Source organism: Amphibalanus amphitrite, unplaced genomic scaffold (genome assembly GCF_019059575.1).
Source record: "Amphibalanus amphitrite isolate SeventyFive unplaced genomic scaffold, NRLGWU_Aamphi_draft 000201F_arrow, whole genome shotgun sequence".
In the NCBI taxonomy this organism is placed as follows: Eukaryota; Metazoa; Arthropoda; class Thecostraca; order Balanomorpha; family Balanidae; genus Amphibalanus; species Amphibalanus amphitrite.
This window is the reverse complement of record NW_024881696.1, coordinates 145223-173211: the sequence shown is the minus strand read 5'-3', so window position 1 is coordinate 173211 and position 27989 is coordinate 145223. Positions and strand designations below refer to the sequence as shown.

The 27989-nt window shown below is 48.3% G+C and overlaps 1 protein-coding gene across 1 annotated transcript; it reads right to left on the bottom strand.

Moving 5' to 3' along the window:
- Positions 1-140: 140 nt before the first annotated feature.
- LOC122384870 (extensin-like) lies at positions 141-22898 on the bottom strand. Its single transcript, XM_043372657.1, has 6 exons — positions 22582-22898; positions 12459-12584; positions 11077-11200; positions 10138-10256; positions 1926-2130; positions 141-1634 (listed from the first exon to the last, which is right to left on the bottom strand). The coding sequence occupies exons 1-6, from the start codon at positions 22669-22671 to the stop codon at positions 907-909; spliced, it is 1392 nt and encodes a 463-aa protein (XP_043228592.1). The 5' UTR covers positions 22672-22898; the 3' UTR covers positions 141-906.
- Positions 22899-27989: the final 5091 nt, after the last annotated feature.

Genomic DNA, 27989 nt, shown 5'->3' with positions numbered 1-27989 from the left:
TGAAATCGTTACTCTGGCCAGACTCTGGCCAGGGATCCGGCAGTGGGCAAATAAGACACTGATATTTGGGTGGTGGCGGGCACCTGCCTGACTTTTCTAGATGCTTTCTAGTTTGCTCATTCAGCGTTCCCACAATGCCATTCCATTGTTCTTGGTTTTCATTTTATTGAAACAGCGTACTGCGCTAAAAGCATCATATCACGAACAATGGCTGGCATCACGTTCAAGAGAGACCTGGTGTCATAGGCCGTCAACGCCAAACGGCCACGCACATGCACCTATTCATGCACTCGTGCGAAAGACAACACTAACCCTATTACTAGATGGTGACTAGATAATGCAACAAGGCTTCTAGAAAGCGTAGTTGTATATGCCCATGAACACCAAATCAAACACTCAATAAATACAAACAGTCGCAAATTGTGAGAGCGATGAACAAAGATATGATGACAACGTGGAGTTGTGTGCATGGCATCTGAAGGGACTGGTCACTGAGATCTGAACATCGCTTCGCCGCGTCACTATACTGAAGGCAACAGATAGAAAGTATAGGTGCATAGTGAACACGGAAAAATTGCAAACATTACCCACGACGAACAAGCGGTCAACAGCCATTTTGTTTCGCCATTATGCTGCACGCAATGGGTGCATGTCAGTGAGAGCATACTCGGAGCCACACTCGGAGAGAACTATCCTCAAAGTGTCAGCGAATGCTCTGCAACATATGATGTTACGGCATTTATTTTAAAGGTCATATCTGACGTCACCCAGGCGCCATGCCTAAAAACCACCCAGCGTTGTCATACCTAGTGACTGACGTCAAAAAGATTCGCAATACCTGACGTCACTCAAAGACGCCGTATATGTCACTTTATAACGTCAGTTAGTGACGTCATACTGTTAAGGTCACCACCCAGTGATGAGCTGTTGCTGCTGCTCCATTGGGTAGCAGAGTACCTCCTGACTGGCGGCGAACGTCTCCGCCAGGCCTGCACTCTCCTGCAGACAGTCCAGCCCAGTCTGGGCCTCGGCCGGTCCCAGGTACCCCACCTCTGTGGGAGGTCCCATTGGGGGCGGGGGCGGGGGCGGCACGGCCCAGCCGCCCTCGGCCGGCGGCGCCATCTGCTCCAACGGCGGCACCACCTCACCGGCCTTCAGCAGCGGCTGCTCTAGAGCGAAAATGTCACCCGGCTGCGAGAGATCAATCTGGTCCAGAAACTGACCGTCAGGGGGCAGGCCGATCGGTCCGGCGAACTGAGCGCCACCTAGCTCGTCCGCGGCCGCCGGGGCGTAATGACCGTACTGAGCTTCGGTGCCATACATCAGTGGCATCTCCCACATGTAGTCCGAGAATCCGTCGGCATCCGCCTCGCCGTAGTACGGACTCCGATTGCCGGAGAACGTGCCTTTCGCATACGGCTGGCCCTCGGAGTCTGGACGGAGGATGTACCGAACCTCAGCTTCAGTCGGCTGCCAGCAGGTGGCAGTGTCGGTGGCCATCCAGTCGGCCGAGTTGGAGCTGGGCGGCGGAGCCACCGCGGGAGCCGGCTCCTGGTAGGCGGGAGCCGGGCTGGAGCCGCTCCATTGGCACACGCACTCGAATGGAGGACACGAGCACATGGTCCACGATGAATCTGAAACAGAGGAGACTGAATTAAAAGTCTGGCTACAAAGTATGTGTCTGTAGAGCTTTTTTTGCCGAGCCGGATTCTAATTTCAGGTACAGGTTACTGCAAAGTACGGTGGCTTACCAATTCCGTCCTTAGGTAGGCATTTACCTATGCCTAGTGAATATGGTAACGTGGCAATTGTTTTTCCATTCATCCTACAGGATTAACAAGTAATATTCCAAGAACTATCAGAATCATCCTAAAAAGCTCAGTCCACTCCCATAAGAAATATCGAAGAACCGAGTATTGACTCACCCTCTGAGCAGACGGGCACGGGAACGGGGACCGGCGGCGGCCGCTCGCCGCCCAGTAGCGCCCTCTGCAGCAGTTTTCCGGACGGCTCGCCAGGTGGCGGTGCGGACGTCGGTCCGTGCCGCTGCCGGCGGCTGGAGCCCACTGAGCGGCGAGCCTCCGCGGTCGACTTGGCCTCGGGTCGCCGGTGGCTGTGCACGCCTTTAGCCTGAAACAGCGAGGGGATATGTGACTTCAAATTGCTGTAATGTGGACTACACGGACCTGTGGAGGTGACAGCGCGATGCTATTTGAGTCGTTGAAGTGGTCAATTACTTAGTAAGGTGGATAAGAGTAGCCAGAATGCAAACCGAGCTCGAGATCTTACCTCCAGTTTCTGGGGGGTCCAACTATAAAAGCAGCAGCAGCAGCAGCTAAAAGGCGCATTATAAAAGACAGGTTATCAAAGTGGTCTGACAAGGCCGGATTTTACTCTCATAAGCCAAAAGCTTGATTGATTTGGCATCTACCCTGGAATTAAAATGACCAGCTGACCCATAACGAATTTTGACCTGTGACCTTTCTAAAGACCATGTGAGCCCTGCAGAGCTGCAACTTTATTGGTTACCGAGTAATGCGCCGTTCTTTAACCCTCGCCCCACTGGGGGGGGGGGGCAATTTGCCCCCCCCCCCCCCTGTGGTTTTTCCTGAGTAGCAAGAAAACGGTCCGGGCATCAATTTAACACCTTCACACCAAATTTCAAGTCTTAGGTCACCTTAGGTCAGGAGTTTTTGAGGTCAAACTGAGGTCATGTTAAAGCAAAAATGAGCAAAAAACATGAACTCTTGAAACACTTACAAAAGCTACAGTTGGGGCATTCCACGATAGATCGTACCACTTTTTTCCAATTTGACACCCTCATCTCTCGGAATTTGACGAGAATTGGTCTCAGGGGTAATCAGGGGCTCTGAATCCACCTGTAACAATTTCAGGCTTATCAGATAAATATTTTTTGAGTTATGGTGTATAACATTTTTGGATCTTGCTTTGCAGCGCTAAGTTTGGCGGGCTGTAACTCTAAGACGGATTATTCAAATATCAAATGTTATATAACATTGAACTTGCAATGAAACAGAGATTTATGTGTATTTTTGAAATTTCGAAAAATACGCTATTTTTTATATATGACATATCGAGTTTTCTTTCATTTGTATTTTTTGGACTTTGGGACCAAATTTTTTTGAATTTTTATTTCTTTAAAAAAATATTTGGCTCATTGTTAAGAAGTATGCGAAAAATTAGGAAGGTGTTCTTTCTATAAATGTATTTATTTTACGTCACGATAACGGTTTCGAATAGTGATTTCGGGAGGGGAGCTTACAAATGGCGTGGTAAAGCTGCCTAGTGACATCACGGGTTACTGAAATTTCAATTCAAGTCTGAGTCATCTGAAAAAAGTGAAAAGAGGGTTCATTCAACCCTCTTTCCTATAAGCGCGACGGTGAAAAAGGCTGTTTGGTTCTGACATTGTTTTGGACGCCAATGACCATAGCTGTCCGAGATGAAAGTTACAGGACGCATACATGGTGTCTTCCAGAGGTCTCACAACTTGTATATCTGGGAATTTTTCAAGGTTACATGAGATCAGGTCGGTCACGTGACATCACTGTTATAAATCAATGGGGAAATATAAAAACTGTTATTTTGGCGCCGAGAATGATCTAAAACTATCCCACGTACATGGTATCGTGATTTCATGCACTCCTTGCAAAGTCCAATGCTTTACTTTTGCATTGTTAACCTTGCGTGACGTCATTTATGAAGTCACTAGGGTCGTACGAGTTTTTCGTCAATAACTCCCGATCAAATAGAGCTAGACAGTCGGGAAAGTCACCAATGGACTCGGGAAGACCTTCCGAATCGAATGATATGCCATGTGATACCCTTTGCCCAGCTTCGTGACCTGAGGGGCTCTGACCTGACCTTGACCCGAGGTCAACTACTTAAGTTGACCTCACCCTAGCAAAAAGTATACCATTCGATGCACCTGAGCTAGGCGAACACAATGATGCCAAAATCGCGGCTCTGCGGCCATTTTTTGCGAAGTTATTTACTAAAAACCGAACCCGTAACTTCAGTCACGTGACCTGACCTCAGACGCTACCGGTTAACCTGAGACCTTAAAATCGGGTACCAATCGCTGCGACTTGTAACGGCACACACGCCCGTTTTTTCCGCGAGGCTCTAGCTCTATTAGAAGCGAAACGGCGTGCTGGGGTCGTATCAACCCCTCCGAAACCCATTTTGTTTGCGGGAAAATGAGGAACTTATAGAAAGAACACCTTTCTAATTTTTTGCATGTCGATTTGTAATGACATGAAGATTATTTTGAAAAAATAAAAATGTGAAAAATGTTGGTCCCAAAAGTCATTAGAGGCAAATGAAAAAAGATTAAGGTTTTTGCTAATTAATGAAATTTTTTCTTTGAAATTTTTAAATAGTAATATTAATTTTTGATTCATCGCAAGCTTAGTGTTGTTTACTTTTTGTTGGTTGCTTAACCCGTTCTTGAGTTATAGGCCATCAAACTCACCGTTACATACCGAAGTTAAAAAAATGGAATACAATATAGCTCAAAAAGTTTTGATCTGAGAAGTCTGATATTTTGCCAGGCGTCTTTGGGGCCTATGATTACCCCTAGGACCGATTTTCATTAAAATCTGAGAGATGAGGGTGACGGGCCTGGTACGATCTATCGTGGAATGCCCCAGTTACCAAGCAGTTACCAAGCAGTTACCAAGCAATTTCAAAGTTCTTTATACGGTCATGTACAGGTGAGCCATAAAGATTTACCCATCGAAAATTTAACTTTGTTTCAAGGCGCGCTGACATAGCTATGTCATCTTTTACATGCATATAACAACGTCATCTCCTAACTAATAAATGTAGTATGTTTGCTGCATGCTTGCATTCTTCTTATGTTACGCGCCCGAGACGCAAGAGCACTATGGCACGCGGCCGCCGCACCGTCTTTTCACTTATTTTCCTCGATAACCATGCTATAACAATGCTGCACCGTATGTCATTTGCGGTGTTTCAGGGACTTGGTAGAGTCGGGTTTTCAGGATATTTCAGTTTGCGAAGCCCGTGGGGCTGAAGTCGGGGATAAATGGTGCCCAGCATTCTTTAGACCAAGGAGTGTTCAGCAGCCAACACCCAGTGGTGATTCCTGAATTTCAGGAGCGGCGGATGTGCGTTAAGACGACCTCGCATTTCAGGAGCGTAGCAGAGACAGTGGACGAGCATATACAAAATGGGCTACACCGTCAGGATTGGAGACAAATTTGCGACATATATGCAAAAGATGGCATACCTACGCCAACCCGTTTGGAAATAAAGTGAATTTATCGATGGGTAAATCTTTATGGCTCACCCTGTAGACAAAACACAGCGCTACAAAACTGCTATCTCGGATTTTCAAACTTTTGGATTTTGACCCCAAAAATTCAAAAAATTGATTTTTTTTTAGAAACAAAACTAAAAAATCCCAACATTTCTCCGAATTTAAAAAACGGAAAATATCGACACCTTTTTTTAACCCCACATTTGTTCTCCGGTGAATTTCAGACAAGTTGGTTAGAGACCTTCAAAAAAGGTACAATCACTCGATTTTTGTCAAGTTTGTCTGTCTTGGCAGATAAAGCAATACCTACCAGAACAGGCCTACGAACACACATATTTGATCAGGATCGGACGATTGGACGCTTTTAACCCGCGACCTGGTGGGGGGGCTATTTTTTGCCCCCCCTCCAGACTTTTCGAGATATCTCCAGAACCGCTGTGCCGATCGCCACCAAACTTTCAGTACCCTCCCGGACATCAATTTTACACATTGTGACCAAAAATTTTTCCAAAGGCTATGATAGGTTGGCCGGAAATGACGTCAGAGTGACGTCATGTTCTGCCGTTTTCGACCCAAAAAAGGGTTTCGCGGGAAGAGCTGTCAGGCCTATAGCTTTGCAAATACAGAAAAATGATAAAGACATAAAAACTGTAGAATTAACAGGGCTACAAAACTGCAATCTCGAATTTTTGAATTTTTTGGATTTTGACCCCCAAAAATCAAAAAATAATTTTTTTGGATATAATAATCGAAAAATCCAAAAAGTTTTTTGAATTTCGCAAAAACCGGAGTATATGTGATAGTCCTTACCGCCTTCCATCCACATACCAAATTTGAGATTGATGCCTCTTTTTTTGGCGAAGTTATTATAGCGAAAAAACTGTTCAAAATTGATGACGTCAAATTTTCAAACTCAATTTTTAGCAATTCTAGACCCCGTAGCGCAAAACAAAGACCACCATTAGACTCCCCGTGACGAGCTGCATCGAATCAATACCCATTTTATGCAAAACTATCATATTTATAATTTGACCTTTTTTGCCTGACCTTGACCTGACCTTGACCTGAACTTCACCAGAAAGTGAACTAAGCCGTACCTGATAGTCTTGTAACCAGCACCATTGAGTTGGAAATGAAAAATTGGCCATAAAACATGCATCACACAACCTTTGTAAAGTTGGGCTCATGTGACCTGACCTGTAACCCTTGGTGACCTGACCTGTGACCTGATCTGGTATTGTCAGTGACCTTTAATAGCAACATATCTACTAGGCAACTGACGCCCTATCGCTGATTCTCGACACTATGCGTTTTCCTCGGTGTTATAGCGCATTCCCTAGAAGACCCGTGAACGGTGAAACATTTCATCTTTGACCTGACCTGTGACGTCATCGGTGACCCCGAGGTCAATAAAATTTGGTTTCTCTAGACAAATTTGACAGGCCTTTCGAACGCCGTTTGAATTTTGCGGATCCGTCCAGTAGTTTCGGAGATACGAGGGGGGCAAAAAATAGCCCCCCCCCCCCACCAGGTCGCGTTATAAACAGACCCCACCAGGGCGCGGGTTAAAAGGAGATCTTTCGTGCCTCCCGGAAATTCACGGGAGAGCAGATGTGGGGTTTAAAAAAAGGTGTCGATATGTGATAGTCCCTGCGCTCTTCTATATACATACCAAATTTTAGGTCGATACCTCCTTTTTTGGCCAAGTTATAGCGAACAAAATGTTCAAAATTGATGACGTCATATGTTTGAACTCAATTTTTTGCCATTCTAGACCACGTAGCGCAAAACAAAAACCACCAATGAACTCCCCGTGACGAGCTGCATCGAATCGATACCCATTTTATGCAAAAATATCAACTTTGAAATTCGACCTAATTTGACCTGACCTTGACCTGACCTTGACCTGACCTTCACCAGAATATAATCTAAACTGACCCCAAAGGCTGCCTGACCCACATAATCGTATTTGGCATATAAAATGGACCATAAAACATGCATCACATGATATTTTCATATTGTGACCCTCAGTGACCTGACCTCTGTGACCTGACCTGGGATCAGTGACCTAAAATAGCAGAATATGTGTTTGAAGAACATTTCCTTATCGATGATTTTCAATGAAATGCATTTTACTCGATTTTACAACGCATTTCTTGAAATGCCTGTAAACGGTGAAAATTCGACATTTGACCTAACCTGTGACGTCATCGGTTTGACCTAGTTCAACGAAATTGGGTCACAAGGTAGTTCCCTGATCAGGCTATCCAATACCGTTTGCTGCTTGGCGCTATGTTGCGTGGTGCTTGAGATCTTAGGGGGGAGGGGCAAATTGCCCCCCCCCCCCACCAGCAGGGCGCGTTGGTCGGCAGACCCCAGCGGGGCGCGGGTTAAAGTGACCATCCCACCTTAACATTAGTTTTGAGTTGAGATAGCCAAATTGGTGGCCATGGCCTGCAAATACCGGCTTGGGCACTCACATAATTCGGAGAGTATGGAATTTCAAACTTGCAGTTTTCGGATTCTAAGGGGCTAATGCATTGGAATGCCCCCTTAGAATTTTTGACGTCAGCGGTGATCTAACGATTTTAAAACCGTATACTAACATCTTTGTGAAGCAGTGGTGGTATATGCTATTTGCGCGCAACATCTGCCGCAAATCCCGCACTTCCAAAATGAAGTCGCTATAGGAACAGCGGAGATCCCAAAAAAGTAAACCTAAGTAAAAGTATAATATCTTGAAAACCGGTGAATATTTTTCGGTGAAATTTCGTAGATACCCGTTTTTGCTCGTTCTGAACCGAGCGACATTACTTTCATGCCAATTCATTAACTTTTTTGAAGGTGAGAGGGTCCCTTTAATCTTGCTCTGCAATCTGCTTTTTATCATTTACTCCGTCTTTGACAGTGGCACAAGTATTGCTGATATTCGAGCCTCGAGACCAGTGATAGCTTATTATTGGATGTAAAATCCATATAAGCGACATCTTTATCAGCATTTACCAGTGTATGATGTGTGTTTATGCTGCCAAACATATACTTAACGGCCACTAGGCCGGATAAAAGATACGACCACCACGCCCGGTGCTAATGCTGAGTTACAACACTATCAGGTGTTAACTCCTCATGACGGAACGATGGTTTATTAAGATTAAATGAGTCTTATGCTGTTTAAAGCGCTGCCAACGACAGTCCCGGCGATCAGCAACAATTATCTCTATAATATATTAGCTGGGCTGTGGCGTCTCGCGCCGCGCTGCATGCTCCATTGCCGTGCCATTAGCTCTGCCAGCGGCGGCATTCTAATGAATTGACCGTCGCTAATCAAATTTGACGGCCGAGTTATCATCAATGAGCTACCATTGGGGTGATAGGGCCGGTTAGGTCCCCGGCGGCGATGCAGAGCGCGGCTGGCTCGAGCTGACCGGCACTGCCGCTACCCTGTTTCAGACCAGCTGATTACAGCTCCCTGCCACGACACGATAGCCAGGGGCAGGGAAGACTTCAACGCAGCACGCGAGCGTATCTATAGGGTGGTCGGGCCGGGGGCCGCCGTGCCGCCGCGCCGCCGCAGCAGCCGCAGCAGCGGCCGATCGCTGTATGCTCTCAGCGGGCTGCCGTGAGCTGGGATGGTTGTCGGATGGGGAGGGGAACACACGCCCCGGGGCCAGCTCGAGCGGCCGTCAGTAAAGTCCATTACCGCGGCGCCGGGAGCCTGCGGGCGGTAGCAGCTGAGGTGAGCCGCCGCCGAATGGCGCCGCTAACTAGACGGTCTCGTTCGGCGGTAGTTAGCAGTTAGCACCTGGCCATTTATCCCGCATGCCCATTAGCGCGTGTTCAGTTTGCAATGCGCAACGATTATGCAGCGCTCATTGGTCGTTAAACGTCGTGTCTAATTTAAATTCAGTGCGGAACTGTGACGCATTGAAAATCCCAGGATGTTCCGATATTATTGCGACGTCGCGTGATGTAGTGCCCCAGTTACAACGGCATGATGTCATATACCAGAGAGTTACATTTCCGTGAAAATCGCTCAGGTCAAACTGTTTTTAATTATTTGTAGTAATAAGAAACGATAAATAAAAGCGATGGAAAAAGAACGAGAAAAAAAAGAGGGAGAGCAAAAGCAAGAGGGAGAGAGAGAGAGAGAGAGAGAGAGAGAGAGAGAGAGAGAGAGAGAGAGAGAGAGAGAGAGAGAGAGAGAGAGAGAGAGAGAGAGAGAGAGAGAGAGAGAGAGAGAGAGAGAGAGAGAGAGAGAGAGAGAGAGAGAGAGAGAGAGAGAGAGGATAAATTGAGGGAGAATGACTATTTGTCAGCATAAGAATGTTAATGGAAGCAACCAGCCAGGCGAGACTGTCAGCGCAGCGACGAAAATCGAAAAGAAGCACTCACCTGGAAGCTGAAGATCTCTCTCTCTCTCTCTCTCTCTCTCTCTCTCTCTCTCTCTCTCTCTCTCTCTCTCTCTCTCTCTCTCTCTCTCTCTCTCTCTCTCTCTCTCTCTCTCCCTCTGTCTCTCTCTGTCTCTGTCTCTCTCTCTCTGTCTCTCTCTGTCTCTCTCTCTCTCTCTCTCTCTCTCTCTCTCTCTCTCTCTCTCTCTCTCTCTCTCTCTCTCTCTCTCTCTCTCTCTCTCTCTCTCTCTCTCTCTCTCTCTCTCTCTCTCTCTCATTTCAAAGCAGACAGACCTGACTCTATAACTTTATCTTTGATCTCATAAATGAGAGTATAAAGTTCCCCTGGCATAAAGGAAGTCAAAATCATCATTCACCCACCCACTCGTACTACCAGAGAGAATTAAAAATATCACTGATATAAGCAGTAAGAGCTCGTCTTACCTGGAAGAAGGTGGCGAACGGCGTGTGTCTCCAGAAGTGGGTGACCGGATAGCCCTGGTGGCCTCTGCACGCGATGATGGTCAGCTTTCCAGCACAGCGCGGATTCGGACACGGCTTCCCTGCATGGCGATTGGCGGGGAGAAGAGAAAAATGAAAATACTGAGGCTAATTAGATACTGCGGGTTTTGGTTGGTTTTAATTTGACTCTAAAATCCCTTTGGATGCTTGACTTTCTTGGCAGCTTTGATATCGACACTTCTTTTCCATGTTTGGGTGACTGAATGAAAATGTTCTAGCATGCTCTTCTGTGGTTAAAGCAGAGATTCCTGGTACAAACCTAAGCCACGCCATATTCGGTCGATGAGATGTGTAGCTACCCAGCTGCTCAGATCGGCCAGCAGATGCAGCGGTGACGATTAGAATTTAATGTTCTGCTGTGTCCCGGACAGCTATTGCATTTCTGATTATTTAGCCGACAGCTAAAACTCAGGTTAGTTCGTGCCCAGCGTGTGTATGTTTCCGGGTGCCTCACCGAACATATTGTGTTCGTCTTTGATGCTTGCCTTCAGATATAAAAAAAAACTGCATTTTGCAACGCTCATTTATGCGCTGACCCGGCGAGATGAGCAGCTGGTCATTCCACAACATTTACAACAGATCGTTCAAAATAAATTACTTTAACATATGTACCGAATAAAGTTATCCGGTCTATGTAGGTACTGTGCAAAAAAAAATGTTGAATAATGATTTCATGAGCTAATTACGGAAACAACTTTTATCTCTAATCTCTACTTTTTCTCTAAAGGAGGTTTGGTAAAAGTTTCTATTTTTTCTTTTTCTCTCACATACATAGAATGCAATCATCATAGGTTTCCCCTATATCTTTACGCAACCCGCCATCCTCGTTCCGTCTCTCCCACTCACTTCCTTCTTTCTTACCCTGCTGTTTTCGTCGCGCCTTATCGCAGATGGCCGGTCGCAGGTGCACCATGGAGCCATCCTCGAGCACACACGAGTCCGAGCATACCACCACGCCCAGGCAGCTCTTCTTCAGGATGCTCACCTGTGAGAATGGGAGATAGTGTTTGAGAGTCGCCACGAGAAGAGGCTTAGAGCGAGATGGGATGGGTATTGGCAAGTAAGAGCTGGGAATAGAAATGTCAGAATAGGTGCTGACTGCTGAACCATCCATCCAGGTCTGAGGTCTCGCAATTTTGTTTATTGGATGCCGCGGTGAGAACGAAGCATATTTTAAATGACAAAATGGCAAAACTTAAATTGGTTCTATGCAGAAGTGATGTTCTGTGTTTGTGCTATAACTGCATGCTTTTCCAGAGAGTCTCACTGATAAAAAAAAAAAAATTGAATTGCTGGCAACAGTTCGGGCGTTTTTTTCACGACGCGTCAATTAGGAGTAAATATTTAGCATATTTTTTTTTACAGTTTTCTGCAATGAGTGAATTGGACTCTGGACAGGCTGTTGAGCTCGATAGGCTAACATTTAGGCCATAAGGAAATCCTTCAATCAGCAATGTCACTTTGTCAATGTATGTAAAATAAATGCACGAGCGTAGTTCAAGGCAGCGTCAAATAAAAATATGCAAATGACGACGGACATGTAATTGCGCCAACCCTAGCCACTATCTGATTGTCCAACAAGAACGAAGACCGTCAAGCGTATGAGTATTTCCGGCTCGTGACTACGACAACAACATCTCTGCATCATTTCGAAATCCCAGCCGGCGGCGGGGTGAACACCTGGCGCAGCGCGTCGGCTTCCTCCCTCCCATCCCTCTCCTGTTCCTGTGCCACTGCCTGGCCGTCACGGTCGACCTGTCAGCCGGGCCTGACCGGTGACAGCCAGTCAGATGACTGTGCAGGTGACACCTCCGGCCGGTGTATTGATTAATGTCGGCAAGAGCTGCGCTGACATGACTCCATTTATCATCTGCGTTAGATGGTATGCGACATGATCTGCGTATAAGCCGGGGTGGGCTGGAGTGTAACTTTGGCATTGCTGCCAGTTGCCTCACAGTCTCTGTGACGATACGTATAACGCAGCTGTATTATAAGTGTCTGTGTTTAAATTTGTAGACAAATTATTATAATACGGGATCGCAGTGTCTTTTTGTTGAGCGCTGCATGCTACATTATAAATTATTCACGAGACGAATGGCGTTATGTGGAAAGAACTCATCCAACTGAAGTTATTCGACCTAAGACCTCAAAGTGTGCAAGCAAAGCAAAAAAAAAAAAAACATGTTCAGTGTTCATCCCTGTCAGTGTAGACTTTTCCACCAGTCACCGCCCGTGTTACTCACGTTGTGGTTGTTTGTGTTGCGCATGGCCCAGCCGGAGGTGTGCTTCTTGGCGTCCTCCGAGTCGGGAGCGTATACCCTCTGGAAATCACCGTCCGGCCATTCCTCGAACGTGCTGTATCGCACCACCTGGGGGCAAACAGGGGTCAGTTAAGGATGGTCAAAGGGGTCACTTAGTGCTGGCAGGAAGCATCACTCAGGAGCCTTAGGATGGTATTTTTCAGGATTACAAAGATATGGTCACTAATGTGGTCAATTATTTTGGAGGTCACACGTACTATTGGTGATATTTTCAGCCCTAATTTTGTGTCGCTGAGATTTTCTTAAGATGGCTTTGCCTCCTCCCAATACGTACTTACGAACATTTGGAATGCATTGATGTCAGATGTGCGCTTATGCTGCTCAAATGATATATTTGTCATATATCTAGTTATCAGGATGTTTTTGATGGCTATCGGCCCTCATTAAACTATGCATGTTCGGTCTACACAAATATTGCTGACAGGAATACCAAACAGTCATTGAGACCTTAAATAGACATATAAATTACATGCATCAGCAATAAAGGTGCTTCTAATGATTGTAGCGAGTGCCTCAGTGGTATTCAGCCCATGTGCTGATCACAATCACGCAACAGACCGGCGCGGATTTAAGTCACTGCGCCTCTGTAATCTCTGTGTGTTATCGCAGTCCCTCAGATGCTAACGAGACGATCACCAAATGTACGAGACGCTCTGTGCACGTCGAATGGCAATGATGATGTCTACTACACGATCTCGCAGTCACGGGACCGAGTTTGCAGCGCGTGCCGAGTTCATTAGTTAATTAACAGGTCCTTGGGTATCACAGTGCATCAGTTGTGGATGTAAAGTAGCTGTGTTCGAAGTGGCACCTGCCCACCGATAATAATTGTGGGAGCAGTTAACCCATTTACGCCCTTCGTTGCGTTTTCGCAACGCAAGCAAGCGTCGACGTGATCGAAGCTTGAGAAGTGTGTAAAAGAGACTAACCGATGAGACAAGTTTCAGTGTGTGTAGCATGGTTGTGCGGATGATGCTACGCAGTTACAAGTCTGTGCGGCCGGTAAGTTACTGCCTAGAGCTCCCAGAGGGAAGTCGAAGGTTTTGTGAGTGATGACGTCACGAAAACCAAGATAAGTAGGCCAAGTGCTTAATAATATCGTAATGAAAATTGTGTAAACATATTCTGCAGAGTCCCTACAATAGCGTAGATATGCATTTTGTTAAGAAATAATGCTACAAAAAGGGTTTGTGACTATTTTCAAATATGACTACGGTCGCGTTGCGGGAACGCAACGAAGGGCACATCGGAAAGACAGCGGTGTTGCGAAAACGCAACGATGGGCACATTGGCAGGGTAGCGGAAGTATGAATATCAACAGTAGACTTCACTCCTGATACGCTGTGGGTTCTTTCTTTCTCTCCCCAATCTTCCTCCCTCTCCTCCTCGTTCCCCAACTCTCTCCCTCTCTCTCTCTCTCTCTCTCTCTCTCTCTCTCTCTCTCTCTCTCTCTCTCTCTCTCTCTCTCTCTCTCTTTCTTTCTCTCTTTTATTTTGTAGCCATGAGGCTGTAGCGACGGAATATCTTCAATTAAGGGGGGGGGGCACTGCCGACTTTTGGTCCCATTCTTTCCATTTCCATTTCCATGCAACGCCTATAGGGATAATGTTAAAATGGCAAAATCAAGGGGGCACGGTGCCCTGGTGCCCCTCCCCCTTCCCCCCCCCGCTCCGCCGCCTATGCCATGAGGGACGTGTATAGGATAGGTATGTTTAGTGCAAGGTGCGTTCGCACGTAAAATGTTGCGACACATTTCATATTTGCTGGCTCAAACAGCCACAAAACTCCTTTCTTATTCTCTCGCAGATTATCGGCCTCGGGCTGTTCGTTCACCAAAGCAATGTGTTCCCATGCATCTGAAAATCGCATGGTAGGAAAAGGGCCCATGCATCAAACGGTCGGCGATGCTAACGGAGCTGAGAGATAATTAGGTCCTTTGGAAATTGGATCTACTATGTACATTGTGCATAAATGATGAATAACGGGGATGCATTCTGGTATCAGGCGACAGATAGGCATCGCCATTCTCTGGATAGAATCTGCTGACTACCAACATTTACGTTAGAAAAGATAACTGAGGGTCGGCAAATAGTGGGATAGGCCCCCTCTGGGGGTAGCTGAGCCCTTCGGCAGGGGTAATGAGGGCGGACCTGGAAAAATAATAGTTTTTAGGATTCATAACTCGCATAGATTCATAAGCTGCATACTCCACATCAAGCATGCATGCTTGATGTGGAGTATACGCTTGTTTTCTTACTTTGATAGGCTTTTTATCTAATCAGACTTAGAGCTAGCAGGATTATTGGAATTAGGGGAGACATTTGTCTGACCGGACACGGTTAATCGTAGACTGGAGACTGAGCCCAGCCAGTGGGCACTGGGCAGGCCACCCATGACTCACCCCCTTCCCCCCTCCCAAGCACTCACTGCACCCGGCTACAGGCGCGCTCCTATGTGAGCTGCCCGATTGCGATATACGTTGCCGGTCCAGCCCGGAACAGGGGGTTGAGGCGTGGAGGAGGATTCAACTATCCTGAAGATGGAAAGGACGGATTGACGTCGAATCTCCATTCTGTCCTGGCATTGTCCCGAGAAAGAGGTTACACGTGAAGGTCGCTGAGAGTGGGGCCATGAAAATTTTGGATTAGGTGTAAACATGCTAAACTGGGAGTCGATTTGTTGTGATGCGCTATGCCTTACGCGGGTAATTTGTTAGAGCCGGATCGGTCCTTTTTTTCTTTTTGCTGAGAGTGGGTACGACTAACCTGCAATGGAATTTAACTTTACTCCTAGGAGGGTGGTTAACAATGATTGCGGATATACTCGCATACGTGAGGCACTAGTTTACTCCCAATCCTCCGTTTAATTGTATTCACTTATTCAGTGTGGGGTCTGATAGGTGGGGGTAATGGCTCTGTCTAGCTTCCAAAAAGAAAGCATCACCCTGGATACGTGTCGATCACAACTTTAAATGAACAGCAATGGACAACGTAAATGGTTGATAATGACCGTGTTGCCATCTCCCCGTTCGCGAATCATGAAGTTATGCTTCCTCACCGAGGCTCTTAGGCGGGTTATAGAGCACGACGAATGTGGGTTCCGCATTTTCAAGCAATAGTTGTCAACAGTTGATTGATGTTTTGTTAAAACATATTAGCATATACGGCAGTTCAGTGTACTTTATATCCGTCTGATGTGCCCGTCGTTGCGTTTTCGCAACGCTGATGGCGCCCGGTGTGCCCTTCGTTGCGATTTCGCAACGCTTGTTTTTTACGTTTTTCTCGAAAAACTTTTGCTGCAGGCAAAAATTATTATCGATTCCATGCAAGGCCCTGGTAGGAGCATAACATATTTTGATTTCGTCGATTTTCATGATGGTCAATATTCCTGGGCATAAATGGGTTAATGGCGGTACTCTGGGCGTGCGGGAATAAAGGCATAAGTTACCATTCGTGGGGTGGAACTCGGAAGTTATAATAAAAGTTGATGATGAAAAAAATGAGAGAGAGACACAGTTTTTGCCTAAGTCATTAGCACCAAAAATAAAAGCTGAAGCTAAACCTCGAGTGTCGTCTACAGCTTAAACGTTTATAAGGCGCATTTACTTTGCTTATATATCCAGAAAAGTGCTTGAAGTGAGCCGCTTGGTCACGACATACTAGAGTTCTGCACGGCTGCAATTTTCCACAGCCTAGCCGCCCCGCAGCCGTGGCTCCACAGCCACAGCCGCCCACAGCCGTGGCAAACTGTGGGCAGCCAGCCGTCAGCCGGCCGTGGATACTATCAATGAAATGCAACCAAATAGCATATAATAAGCTGTTTGTAGTTAAAACATATAGCCAAAAGCACATTGCAATGGGCTATAGATTCTCAAGCTCATGAAGCATCATAGGTTAAGTGGTTGTGTATCTGGCTTCAGGCCGAAGGCCTGAAGCCTGATGCGCAACGCATGCCTACACAAGCCCTTGCAAGGGGTTAAGAAAGATGGGTAGGTATAAGGTAGGTACCTACATCAACAGAAAACGTAAACAACGAACCAGAATAGAAGCACTAGCAGTGTAGACATCTAATGCCAAATCCTGGAGCATGGTTGTGGGACAGAACAACAGACCTTGATGCTTTTCATTATCAATGTTATGGAAAATGAAACTGAAGTTGAAGTTGATGGACTGTCAAACAGTGATTGTCTAGTCAAAACTCTTGCTCCTTTCTTACCTTGCATATTTTCTGGGGTGTGATATGCCAGGCTTGAAGCAGCCTTCTGAGCAAGTCTCAAACTAATTTGATATGCAAGCCGCAAGGCATCAAAACACTAGTGAGCATCCAAGAAAGAAAAACATTCACCTATTTTGATTTTTCCAATTTGATTTTCATTTTTCTTCAATCTTCGCTCAAATCACCAAGGACGTGCGAGCCACAATTGCCTCTTTCAATCAAAAATTTTATTCGAGTTTTAAATGACGTCAATAGCAAAGAACTGGCAATAATTTTTTTGTATCTCTACAAACAGCCATAAATATAATGTTTTATAAATAATAAGGCTAAACAATTAAAAACATGCTCTCAAACAAAGATTCAGTATCAAATCTTTACATTTTCAGAAAAAGACGTCATTTTATTAGTAAAGTCAACTGCTCGCGTAAGAAATGTCGTGCTCAGGGTTTTCAACGTCATGTGAATTAACCGTAAGTAAGGTTTGTGCTCCCTAATAATCTAATTCCATTGGCTTCGTTGATGAGCATTTTCTGTTAGCGGTCACTCACACACCACTTAGAACATAAAGCGCCAGTTTTATATTATGTAATTGGACTTGCCGAAAATCCAGAAATACATCTAAGAGTTATTTAAGATAATATTTTATGAAGTCTTTGCCTGCCTTTACCTAGGCGTTATTTCTTTTTCTATTACCTGAAAGAATTATTGAACGCTTGTCTTCAATAGCTGTAAGGTGCTCTCCTAATGACCAGATGAGATTGATTTGAGAGGGATGTGACAATGCAACATGTTGCATTTTCTGAAACTGTCAAGCTCTTGATGATGAAGGAACAATTGGTACGTACGTACCTATAATTAGTATTCTGTACCAGAGTGCAAACTCCCCTACGACAAATGATAAAACCATTACAGGTTATCAAAGGCTTCACCACTTTCAATGTTGCTGGGCAGTGGGCATCCTTTGCATGATTTTTACAGGCTAGACTGCTTATCAGAATGTAAGATTAAGGATTTAAAATTTTATATTTGAGTACTTAAGATTGAGCTTGAAATCTCACAGCCGTGGCCACAGCCGTAGCCGTGTTCTTGGAGATATTTGCAGCCGCCCCGGCCCACAGCCGTGGGGCTGCAGCCAGCCGCGGCTGCAGCCGGCCGGTGCAGACCTCTACGACATACCCCAACATAAAATCCAAGTGGCCGGTACCAGGGGCGGATCCAGCCGATCCGTTTGGGGAGGGCAAAAGTTTCCGACCTATCCGACGACCCCTATCCGCCCCCGCACTGGGAGGAATGTAAAATAAATTTTGGATGGGGATGCAAAATTTTCTCAAGGGGCCCCACTGAAGGTTTTGGGCCCCTTTACTTTTTAAGCTGTCAATCATCGATTTATGAAAACCAAAAGTTAAGGAAACAATCCATGCAGGAAGTTATCCAAAATGTTTGCATATTTCAGTGAACCTTACAAAATCACAGCATACCTAAATAAGTGAAATGCAACAAGTTTTTTATTGGGTGATTTTTCTTATGCTAACCACCACCCGCAAGCCTCAAACCACTTTTCTGGATCCGCAGTGGACCTTTGAGAGCCCTACGGGTCCGCTCTTACAAGACCGTTAAAAAACCTGGAAACTGAATGACTCAATGGAGGCTCCTCCAGAAGCCTTCACGACTTCTCAGATTGAATGAGTCCCCGACCAGGGTCGGTTCCTCAGAAGGTGCTGAAGGGTTTCAGAAAGCAGCGTAGGCTCGAGAGTCTGGAAAGTTCTCAAAGACCGGCATCGGACCCAAAGAGCCTGTATGGAGATTGGAGGCCCTCCAAAACCGGGATAGAGGCCAAAGGAGCTGATGTTTAGCCTAAAGAACCGGTGTGGAGGAAAGGGTAGGAGTCTGAGTGAGGCCTTCAGGGGCAAGCGTTAGGGCCCCAAAAGTATGTGTGAGGCTCTTGGAGGCAGGTAGGTCCCTGGAGCGTTCATGGGGTCCCAAGAGCTCCCGTGTGAGCCCAAAAATTCGGCTTCATGTCCGTGGAACATGCATGGGGATTCTTAGAAGCCGCTTGGACACATATTTGATGGGTCGTGGGTACCAAGATCGATATAATGGTCCTAAAAGCCGGTGTAGGGCCAAGAAGTTCCGGTGTTGAGACTCTCAGAGGCCGGCGAAGGGGCACCAGGAGCGGATACAGTGTCCCAACAAGCCTACATGGGACCTGACAATCAGTGTGGAATCCCACGAGCCTGCGTAAGCCCTCAGAAACCTTTGTAAGGCCCTCAAAGGTCGTTGTGAAGGGCCTCTGAATCTGAAATCTTCGCGGGGCCCCGAGGCCAGCATGTCCCCTGCCTGCGTTAAGGCACTCCAGAGGCCGTCGTAGGGTTGGCCAGCGTGAGCCCTTGGAGCCTTCGTTACAGGACTCTCAGAGGTCAGCATGACCCCTGCAGTCTGCCTGCGTTGAGGCCAGATCAGAGGCCGTCGTGGGGGCCCTCAGACGCCAGCGTGGGCATTTGAAGCTTGCATTGGGTCCTAGAGGTCGTCGTGAGGGCACTCAGGGAACGTCTCGGGTGGAATCACTGTGGAAATCGTTGTGAGGGCCCTTAGAAGCCTTCAAGAGGACCATCAGAGGTCATCATGAAGATCCTTGGCCATCATGACGGTCTTCATAGGCCCTGGGCCCTCAGGTATCTTTGCAAGGCCCTCAGAGGCTGTGGTAAGGACATCAGAGTCCATCGTTAGGGGCATCAAGAGACCGTCACAGGTTCCTCAGATGCCAGCATAGCCCTGCAACCTGGTTGTTTTGGGGCCCTCAGAGGCCGCCGTGGGCCGTCTAAAGCCCGATGGGCACTCAGACCTGAGATGGGTCTAGGACCGTGTCACGAGGGCCCTCAGAGACCGCCGTGGGGGCCCTCAGAGGCAGCGTAACCCCTGGAGTCTCCGTGGGGTCCTCAGATGCCGTCATGGGGCACCAAACGCGGTTCAGGACACTCCTAGCCGGTGAGGGCCCCAAAGACCAGCATAGGGCGCTCCTGACCAACAACTAGACGTCTGATGATCGGTGATCCCACATGATCGTTCGTTTCCCGATCACTGGTTTTTAGGATAAAATGTATTTGGTGGTGTGACAGGCCTCTTATACGGCTTTTGGAGGGTGCAAAAAGCTATGTTTGCACTCCAAGGTTTTCCATGGGTCTGGAGCTGAACCCCTGCACCCTCTATCCGGATTTCCGCTGCCCTTGAGCACCGAGATGACCAAACGACTTTACAACGCCACACTATCTACATGCAATCAGTTCAGGGAGTTCGATCTATTAACAGCATTCTGCCATAAATCATCAGCAGCGAGCGTCCAGCTCCTTCCTTCAGAAAGGCCGTCACCGAAAGTTCTGCTTTTCGTCCAGATAGTCCTCGACGCCGTATTCAATTTTATCATCTCTATATGCTTCGGGAGGGGCAAAAGGACAGTCTTGCCCACATGATTTAGCTTTGGGGAGGGCAAATGCCCATTTTGCCCTCCCCTGGATCCGCCACTGGCCGGTACTGCACAGATAGTCTCATACTTGTCTGACGGGAAACATGCGCACCGTTCTGTCCCATTGACGTTTATGTCTGTTCGGCAGATGTCCTGATAGCAATGTCACTGAGCTGTCACCATTGCTCAGTCTCAGTAGCTCCGTTCAGGCGGAACGGAGCCGCGGGAAGCCCTCCCCGGCGAGCTGCGACTGAGTGGACGGCACCCACGTCTTCGATTGGTAACATGTCAATGGTGCGCTTTTGCATTGGCCAGATGTAGGTATAAGAAAGGAACGTTGGTACATACGTTCTAGTTTAAAAACGCATAGTCACTTTAGGTTGGTTATATTTATCTTTATTTTTTTGCTTCTTGTTTCTCCATGAGCTGGAAAACAGTGAACGGAATGAAGCAGAGCTTGCGTGCAATCAATATCGGGATGTCTTGACTGCACGACCCCCGTGACTAGAAACAGAAATAGCCAGCTTCAAACCAGCCGTCTTCCAAACCATGTAATTTCTCCCGGGTGGTTACCATGAGCCCTGAGAGGAATGCAATCGCTCACATGCTGCGAAAATAAATATCACGTAACGAGCTCGTTTGTCACTGAGACCATGGGCGCATTCATTGCATTACACGAACGCAGATCATTGTGTTTCTGAACGTCAGCAGGTGAGTTCGATCGTGTGTGATCTGCAGCTTTGAACTGTTCGGTAGGTGAAGAACCTAATTAAGTATACCATAGGTGAAGAATGCCGAGAAGAATAAACACGGAAACGGCTTAGCATATTGGCATTACAACATTGTAAGCTCCGATATGCTAACAGTTACAGTGGTGTGGTGAGCAACGTCGCTGTGCTGAAGTCAAGCGCGAGGACTGCGGGTGGGTCTGATGCTTCTGGTCTCTGAGGGACCGGTTCAGGGGTATCATGGGGGATAGAGAGGGGAGAGGGGAGGGGAGAGGGTGCTGGTGGGCAGCACGTGCCGACCGCCCACGGCACGGGATGGCCCCGTCATGACTTGCAGACGCTGCTGGCACCCAGCAGCAGCAGCAGCAGTCGCCTCGTCCTGCCGGGGGCAAACCACCGTTTAGCAGAACCTGTCCATGGACACAGGGCCAGCCGCAGATATTGAATAAAACGGCGGCTCTGGCCCCCGCAGCGGGCAGTCCGTGCCAGTGACGAGCTGTTAACTGCGTCACGGATGTCCAGGACTGACGATGAAGGCCAGCTTTGCGCCGCCGCCGCTGCCGCCACTGCCGCCGCCGCCGTCACCCCGTCGCCCCGGGCGGAGCCGGCAGCCTTTGATTGGCTTCACAGTACCGTTTGACGGCCTCTATCAGGCTCTCATGCATTCGAGCATCAGCTCGCTGCTGTATGCTGAGCATGTTTTCACTCTCAGTGGGGTCCGGCGGTGAGTGGGACCGCCCCGGCCGGCCGCCCGCCCTGAGGTCGCCGTGATGTGCCGTGGCAGCCGACTGCAGCTGGTCCAACCGAGTCTCCGGACCGCGGTCCTATGTCGGACCATCAGACCCACGCGTCGATGGCAGATCGACATAGATGCTGTCAACTGACAGAGGCGCGCCCGGCTGTGACGGATGGGCTGTCTGGCGAGGTTGACAGTGAATGGGGCCAGAGCATGCCGACGTCGCCACCAGGGTCGTGCGGGGGATATTAGACGGCCGAGCGGTGTTGTCGGTTATGTGTTTGTGTCTGCCTAATGTGCTGCGTTTTGTTTTGTTTTACAGATGCCTTATAATGAAGTGTTGGTGAGCATGTTAAGTTTAATGGTGTTATTGTTAGAATATAATGGGTAATGGATGAAGCTGTGGTAATGCACGAATCGCGTGTCAAACAGCAACCGGAAAACGGTGACTAAAAACAGAGATACGCTAATGGTGGCAACAGCATTGCACGCGCAGAGATGCGTGACCGGGTTTTAGAACAGGGTAAAGTGCCCCTTTAGGGACTGCCCAGGATTCGTGCTGCTGACAGTCTGCCTAATTTGCTGCGTTTAGTTTTGTTTTGTAGATGCCCAAGCGAAGAAGATGCCGTTTTCCGTTTCCGTCAACCTGATCTTTCCCGAAGTTCTCACCGAAGCGTTTGCTGCATCAGTCTATAATCGCTGAGCAGATGCACCAAGTAATCTTGGGTGCACCTACTCGTAGACGCAGAAATACCTCCAAATTCGTTGTTTTGTAACTTTGTAGCAACATTTAGCCATAACGTTTAGCAGAATAACTCCCTCTCTAACACTCTGACTAGGTAATCAAAACATTTTATAGACTCTCCTAATAATTTATGACTGATATCCGCCCCCACCGTGACCGACCTTTGGCACGCTGGCGTCGCTGATCTCGTTGATGTCCCACTCGGGGTCGGGTCGCGGGCTGGGGCTCTCGCTCGGCGTGTGAAGACTCATGGCGCAGCCCAGGCTGCCGCTGCGGCACCTGATGTCGGCACGCGTCAGTCACACATCACAGTGAGGTGACAGCTATCACACTGATGTTCAAGGTGATACGTTATCACTAAGGGTGGGCTAAGGCACTCGTGATGGCACGCGCGCGGAAGACGTCCCAGACTGACAGCAGTTTGTCAAACAGTTCCGGCTGCCGATCGTCTCGTTGTCACGTAATTAGATCAGTAATTGGGCGTCAGTGGCGGATAGCTGGGCGGTCGGCCGGGCGGAGGCGGCGCGGGCGGGGCGGCCACGCACGCCGCCAACTGGGTCGGCTATCGGCCGGCCAATCAGGACGCGCACCGCCGGCCGTCCGTCATGCCGGCGGCCAATGAGCGCCTCCAGCGCTCTCATTAAGCGTGACGTCAGCCAATCAGAGCGGCGCCCGGCCGGCCGTCGCCTGTCGTTTGTCATTGCGGGAGAACCCACGGCGGGGGGCGGGGGAGGACACCGCTGTCAATGGGGCCTCGACCCGGGGAGAAAGGCGGGGAGGGGGAGACGCGCGCCGCCGAGACGTGAGAGGTGTTCAAAACACACATTACCAGCGGAGGCGAGTGTCGGTAGTTAATTACTGGGGCGGCTGTCGCGAGGAGATGGTCCCCCACTGGGGAACTAGTGTCCCGTAGATTGGTATACGGCGCCGACACTGAACGGACGGGGACCACCGCCGCGGGGGACGCGCCGCTGGCAGACAAGCGGACAGCGCTGCCTGCCATACATGTGCTAATGTCGTGGGACAGCCGATTGTCATCTAACGGGGCCGCAGGAGCCGCGGCTGACAGCGCGGACACAGGTGGCGCCGCTGACACAGTTTCACAGAGAACAGGGCAGAGTTACGGTCTCCTCTGTTTGCCGAAAACGAGCGCCAGCTCCTCGAGTTTGTTCTTTGTATTTGTGTGTCTTTCTGAATGGTGTCACTTGATGGCGAAAGCTGAGCGTTGGGCTTGACTCGGGATAAAAAAGTGGAGGAGTGAGAGTGTTGCACATTCGTTTTCTAGCAAAGAGGAGTGAAGATACGATAAAGTCGTATATTCCATGAAAGCAACGAATTAATCCTAGGCATTTAGAACTTCTAAGAATGAAGCAGAAGCAAAACATTTCGAGCTGTTTCTATAATGTTTCAGATCCCATAAAGCAAGAGCTAGATGATGAAATAAAAGAAGATCAGTATTTTAAAACGAGAGTGAAAGTTTTACCGATAAAGTAAAAAAAAAAACTATGAATGTTCTAAGCGTAGGTAAAGCCTTCAACGCTCCAGATGTTAATTTTCATCGTAATAACAGCTGGCACATTTTATCATTCGGATAAAAATGGCTACTGGACAATCTAGAAAGAAATGAAATAATTGTCTAAGGAGCCGCTGTACCGTACCGTATGCATCACTCACGCGACGTTCCTATTTGCTGCGACGCTCATGACTTCGTGATAGCGTTTTGTCCGTGCATTGCAGTCCCGCTCTGACGCAGCGTCCTGTCGGCTTTCCCTGGCAGGCTTTATCTGTTTGCCACTTGAGACTATAGCATGCATATAGCCGACGCTCGTCCTTGATCTGACAGTATCCCGCTGAGCGCACAGAATAGAAATGACGCGGCGTCGAGAGGGGAACAGTGGCCGCCCGTGCCGTCCGTGCCGTCCGCCCCTGTCCCTGCATCACACCAAGGTAGGCAGACAGCCCGACTGCCGGGGACGATTAACCGTGCCCGCGTCCTGTCACGGCGCCTCCGTGAGTCCAGTCGTGACCGAGCTGTGCCACTCTCCGTGACCGGGACGCTGAACAAACCGGTTTAGGGCGTGCTCGACGAGACCCGATAGACGCAGCAGTAGCGCCGGCCGATGGCATGAGGCGTCTCGTGCCAGCGTCAGGAAGGGTTGGGTGGTATCAGCAGCGGTACTGCCGGCCCGCGGCGTCCCGGGCCCACGTCAGGAAGGGTCAGGCGGTATCAATCGGTGGTAGCGCCCGCCCGCGGCATCTCGTGTGCCGGCGTCAGGAAGGGTCAGTCGTGTCAGCCGGTGGTAGCCGTGGTCCAGAGCCGCTGCCCAGACGCTGCTCCGTATTCATCACTGATCAGATGCACGGAGGTCAGCCAGTGCCAGCCATCCTGTCATTTTGTATCTAAAAACACCCATGAGCATTGCTGCGAACGGTTGAAGCGTGGCCGCATTTGGTACGTGCTCGTCCCTCGTGAGTCGTGAGCACTTCATTTGATGGTCTGCATCACTTCGCCACCCTTCAGTGCTCTTAGCAGCGTATTTGCACAGCTGGGCCTGAGAGAAATTCGTCGGGGTGCGACATGTGCCTAGCAAGGTCAGCCAGCCTCAGCTGGACGCCACAGCGCGGTGCACGATAGGAGGCACACAAGGCCATCGAAGCGCGGAGATGAGGCGATTTTCCGTGAGGATCTTGGTGACAGAGTGCTGGCGAAGATGCAGACAAGAGATGAGCGTTGCTGAGTTCTTCTAGATAGTGGTTTGATGACGTCAAAATGCGAGATTTATTGTGGCTGCTGACTGCTGTATCATATCGTGGATGGGGATGACCACTGACCAGTGAAGGGAAATAACCAAGAGACAGTGAAGTACGGTCTACGGGTACGAATACAGAGAAGCTCTGATGGAAGTGAGAGAACGACAAGAAGACTAAGAGTAGAAAGAGAGAGATAGGGAGAAAGAGAGAGAGATAGATAGATAGAGAGAGAGAAAGAGAGAGAGAGAGAGAGAGAGAGAGAGAGAGAGAGAGAGAGAGAGAGAGAGAGAGAGAGAGAGAGAGAGAGAGAGAGAGAGAGAAGGAGATGCAAGAACCAGCACCTGGTGCATCAGTCGTCATTCCTCCCTGATCTCCCGGTGATCCTGTGACGTCATCTCTCCTCTGGGATGCCCCTCACGTGGCAGTGTCGGCTATCACTGTGCATTGGCACGCTCTGCTGACACTACACAACATTGACTACAATCGCGGCGCGTCGGCGACGCTGCGGCGCGCCCGGCGCTGTTTGGCCCAGCTGCCGCCGCCGCTGACGGAGCCGACGCCGCTGGGGTATTCATGTATGCGGCTACATATGTGCCAAATATGCGGAAGGCCGTTTAGCAGTCAGCAAACCAGTTCAGCTATCGCACGATTTTCATCGGGCTCCTTGCAGCTGGTAATATTATGTTTACTGATTGGATGGAAGCTTAATGTTGTTTATTTAATTGATTTCGTTCTTTAAGGAATTTACCCAGGGTGACAACGTTACGATCAAGGGAAAGTGAATATAGTATAGTATTTGGTGAATCGCTAACAAAAAGCATTTTGAGACTTATGGGACAAATACACCAGCAAAAAAGTATAAAAAAACACCATGCACCATGCGTGCTCGAGGATGCCAAAGGCGCTTTTCTCAAAACACGCATAGGTAGTTAAAAGACAGCATACAGCACCTTGGTGTGTTTTTTATCTCTGCCTTACAAAATCTTATTTCAAACTCATAAACAAATTTATTTTGAGAGCTTAAAAGGTAAACCATCATTTGAATGGCATTAGAGCATGACATGGTAGCTCTCAAAAGGTATACTTAGATGACGTTCATATAAGGCAAATGATTACCGGAATCTATATCGGTTTGTCCAAGAGGTGTCAGTAAAAACAGCGTACCTTCTGCTCCACTGTATCCTAATTTGTACAGCTATTGAAGTGAAGAGTGTGGATTGTGGAAATCATTGATTTAGCTAAGAATATGTTTTGCACAAAGCAATGCCATCTTTAAGGATGATCTACTACATACCTAGAAGATGTAATTAACCATCTCAAATTAGCTCGATTGACAGTCCTTGCATTCAATGACGTTCGAGTCAAAGCCCTAACAAAACAAATGGCGAATTTTAAGTAGAGGGTAAATGCTGCAACCGATCATGTACATATGCTGCTTTTCTAGCCACATCATAAAATGATCTTCAAATAGGCCATACCAACAGAAGCATACCAATATGGATGACGAAACAGCTTAGTGCACTTTTGTTTCGTGACAGCGTTATTGCTCTTTAATGTTATAAGGAAATTAAATAGGAGCACTGAAAGCTGCAGCTAAGCGACTCTGGATTCCGATTCGGTCATAAACAGCTATCAACATATCATGTGATGAATGGAAAGGAATTTTGTTTATCTACTTAGCCATGCACGACGAAACGAGCACCTGAATCTGATGAAGAGGCTCAACATGTTCATTACCATTGTTTATAATTTCCGGGTACCAGGTTCATAATCCCTCCCACATCAAGCTCAATCACGTGCACATGACAGACCATTGACAGCCTAACCACAAAACGCTTCTGCTAGCCTGACATTTACCACAAAACCACCGACTCCCTGATAACCGGGATATCTTAGTAAACCACTTCATGACCCCTCCAACAATTGGCGCCGAGCCAGGGGAGGCCACGGGACCGGTCGAGGTTGGGGTCACGGCCAGGAGCTCCCTCCCTGCACTGCCGGAGTCGCCCCGACCGGTTTCTGACCGATCTGCACATGCAAAATTGCCGAACAACAATGCTGAAGGGTCGGACGCTCGGCGGCGGCTGTGCCAGTCACGTGGAGCAGCGGCCAAGTGAGAGTGTTTCGGTGCGGGGTAGAGGGTGTGGTGTTGTTAGCGGCGTCATTAATTTGATATTGTTATTCGTTATAAATGAAATGAATAAGCCAAAAGGTGTCATGAATCTGTGAGAATTGCCGGCTGTTTTCTAAAAATTACTGAAGGTCGCATACCGGTTAGTTAGAAAGGGTCGTACGGTAACAGCTAAAAAGGCAAAACCGTGAAAAGGCAAGCACAGTCTCACTTGACAACCATTGCGTACCGAGCCGGGATTCAACCAAACACACAACCACAACCAAACAACAAACCAAGCATGAACACAACAAAAATGTTTTCACCTGACCACCTCGACATCCACTAACGCATCAGACCAAACAGAATGGCATCAATCGGGCACCTGACGCTGACACTCACCTGACGACCATGACGTGTGTCTTGGAGAGACGGTCCTGACACCGGCAGCTGAGCTCGCTGAGTGAAGACCAGTGAGAGACGCGACCCCTGGTCGAGGACTGGACCGGGCGCGACCCCTGCTGGGAGAGGACTGGCCCGGCGCGACTGTCCACTTCTGACCGGTTCGAGATGACCGGCCGCCTCCGCCGCCCGTCTGTCTGTGTGTCTGTCTGTGACCAGTGTGTGTGTGTATCTGTGAGCTGTCGGTGCCGACTGAACCGTCGGGAGGCAGCGGGCCGCTCTTCACGGGCGACGCTGCTGACCGGC

What these genes read in the sequence shown, in the direction of transcription:
- LOC122384870 (XM_043372657.1), bottom strand. Translation starts at nt 22,671, where the DNA reads ATGAGTCTTCACACGCCGAGCGAGAGCCCCAGCCCGCGACCCGACCCC. An exon ending in GCGACGCCAGCGTGCCAAAG is followed by an intron (nt 12,585 to 22,581) that starts GTCGGTCACGGT and finishes GTTTGCCCCCAG; the next exon opens with GTGGTGCGATACAGCACGTT. An exon ending in GGCGCGACGAAAACAGCAGG is followed by an intron (nt 10,257 to 11,076) that starts GTAAGAAAGAAG and finishes ATCGCCATGCAG; the next exon opens with GGAAGCCGTGTCCGAATCCG.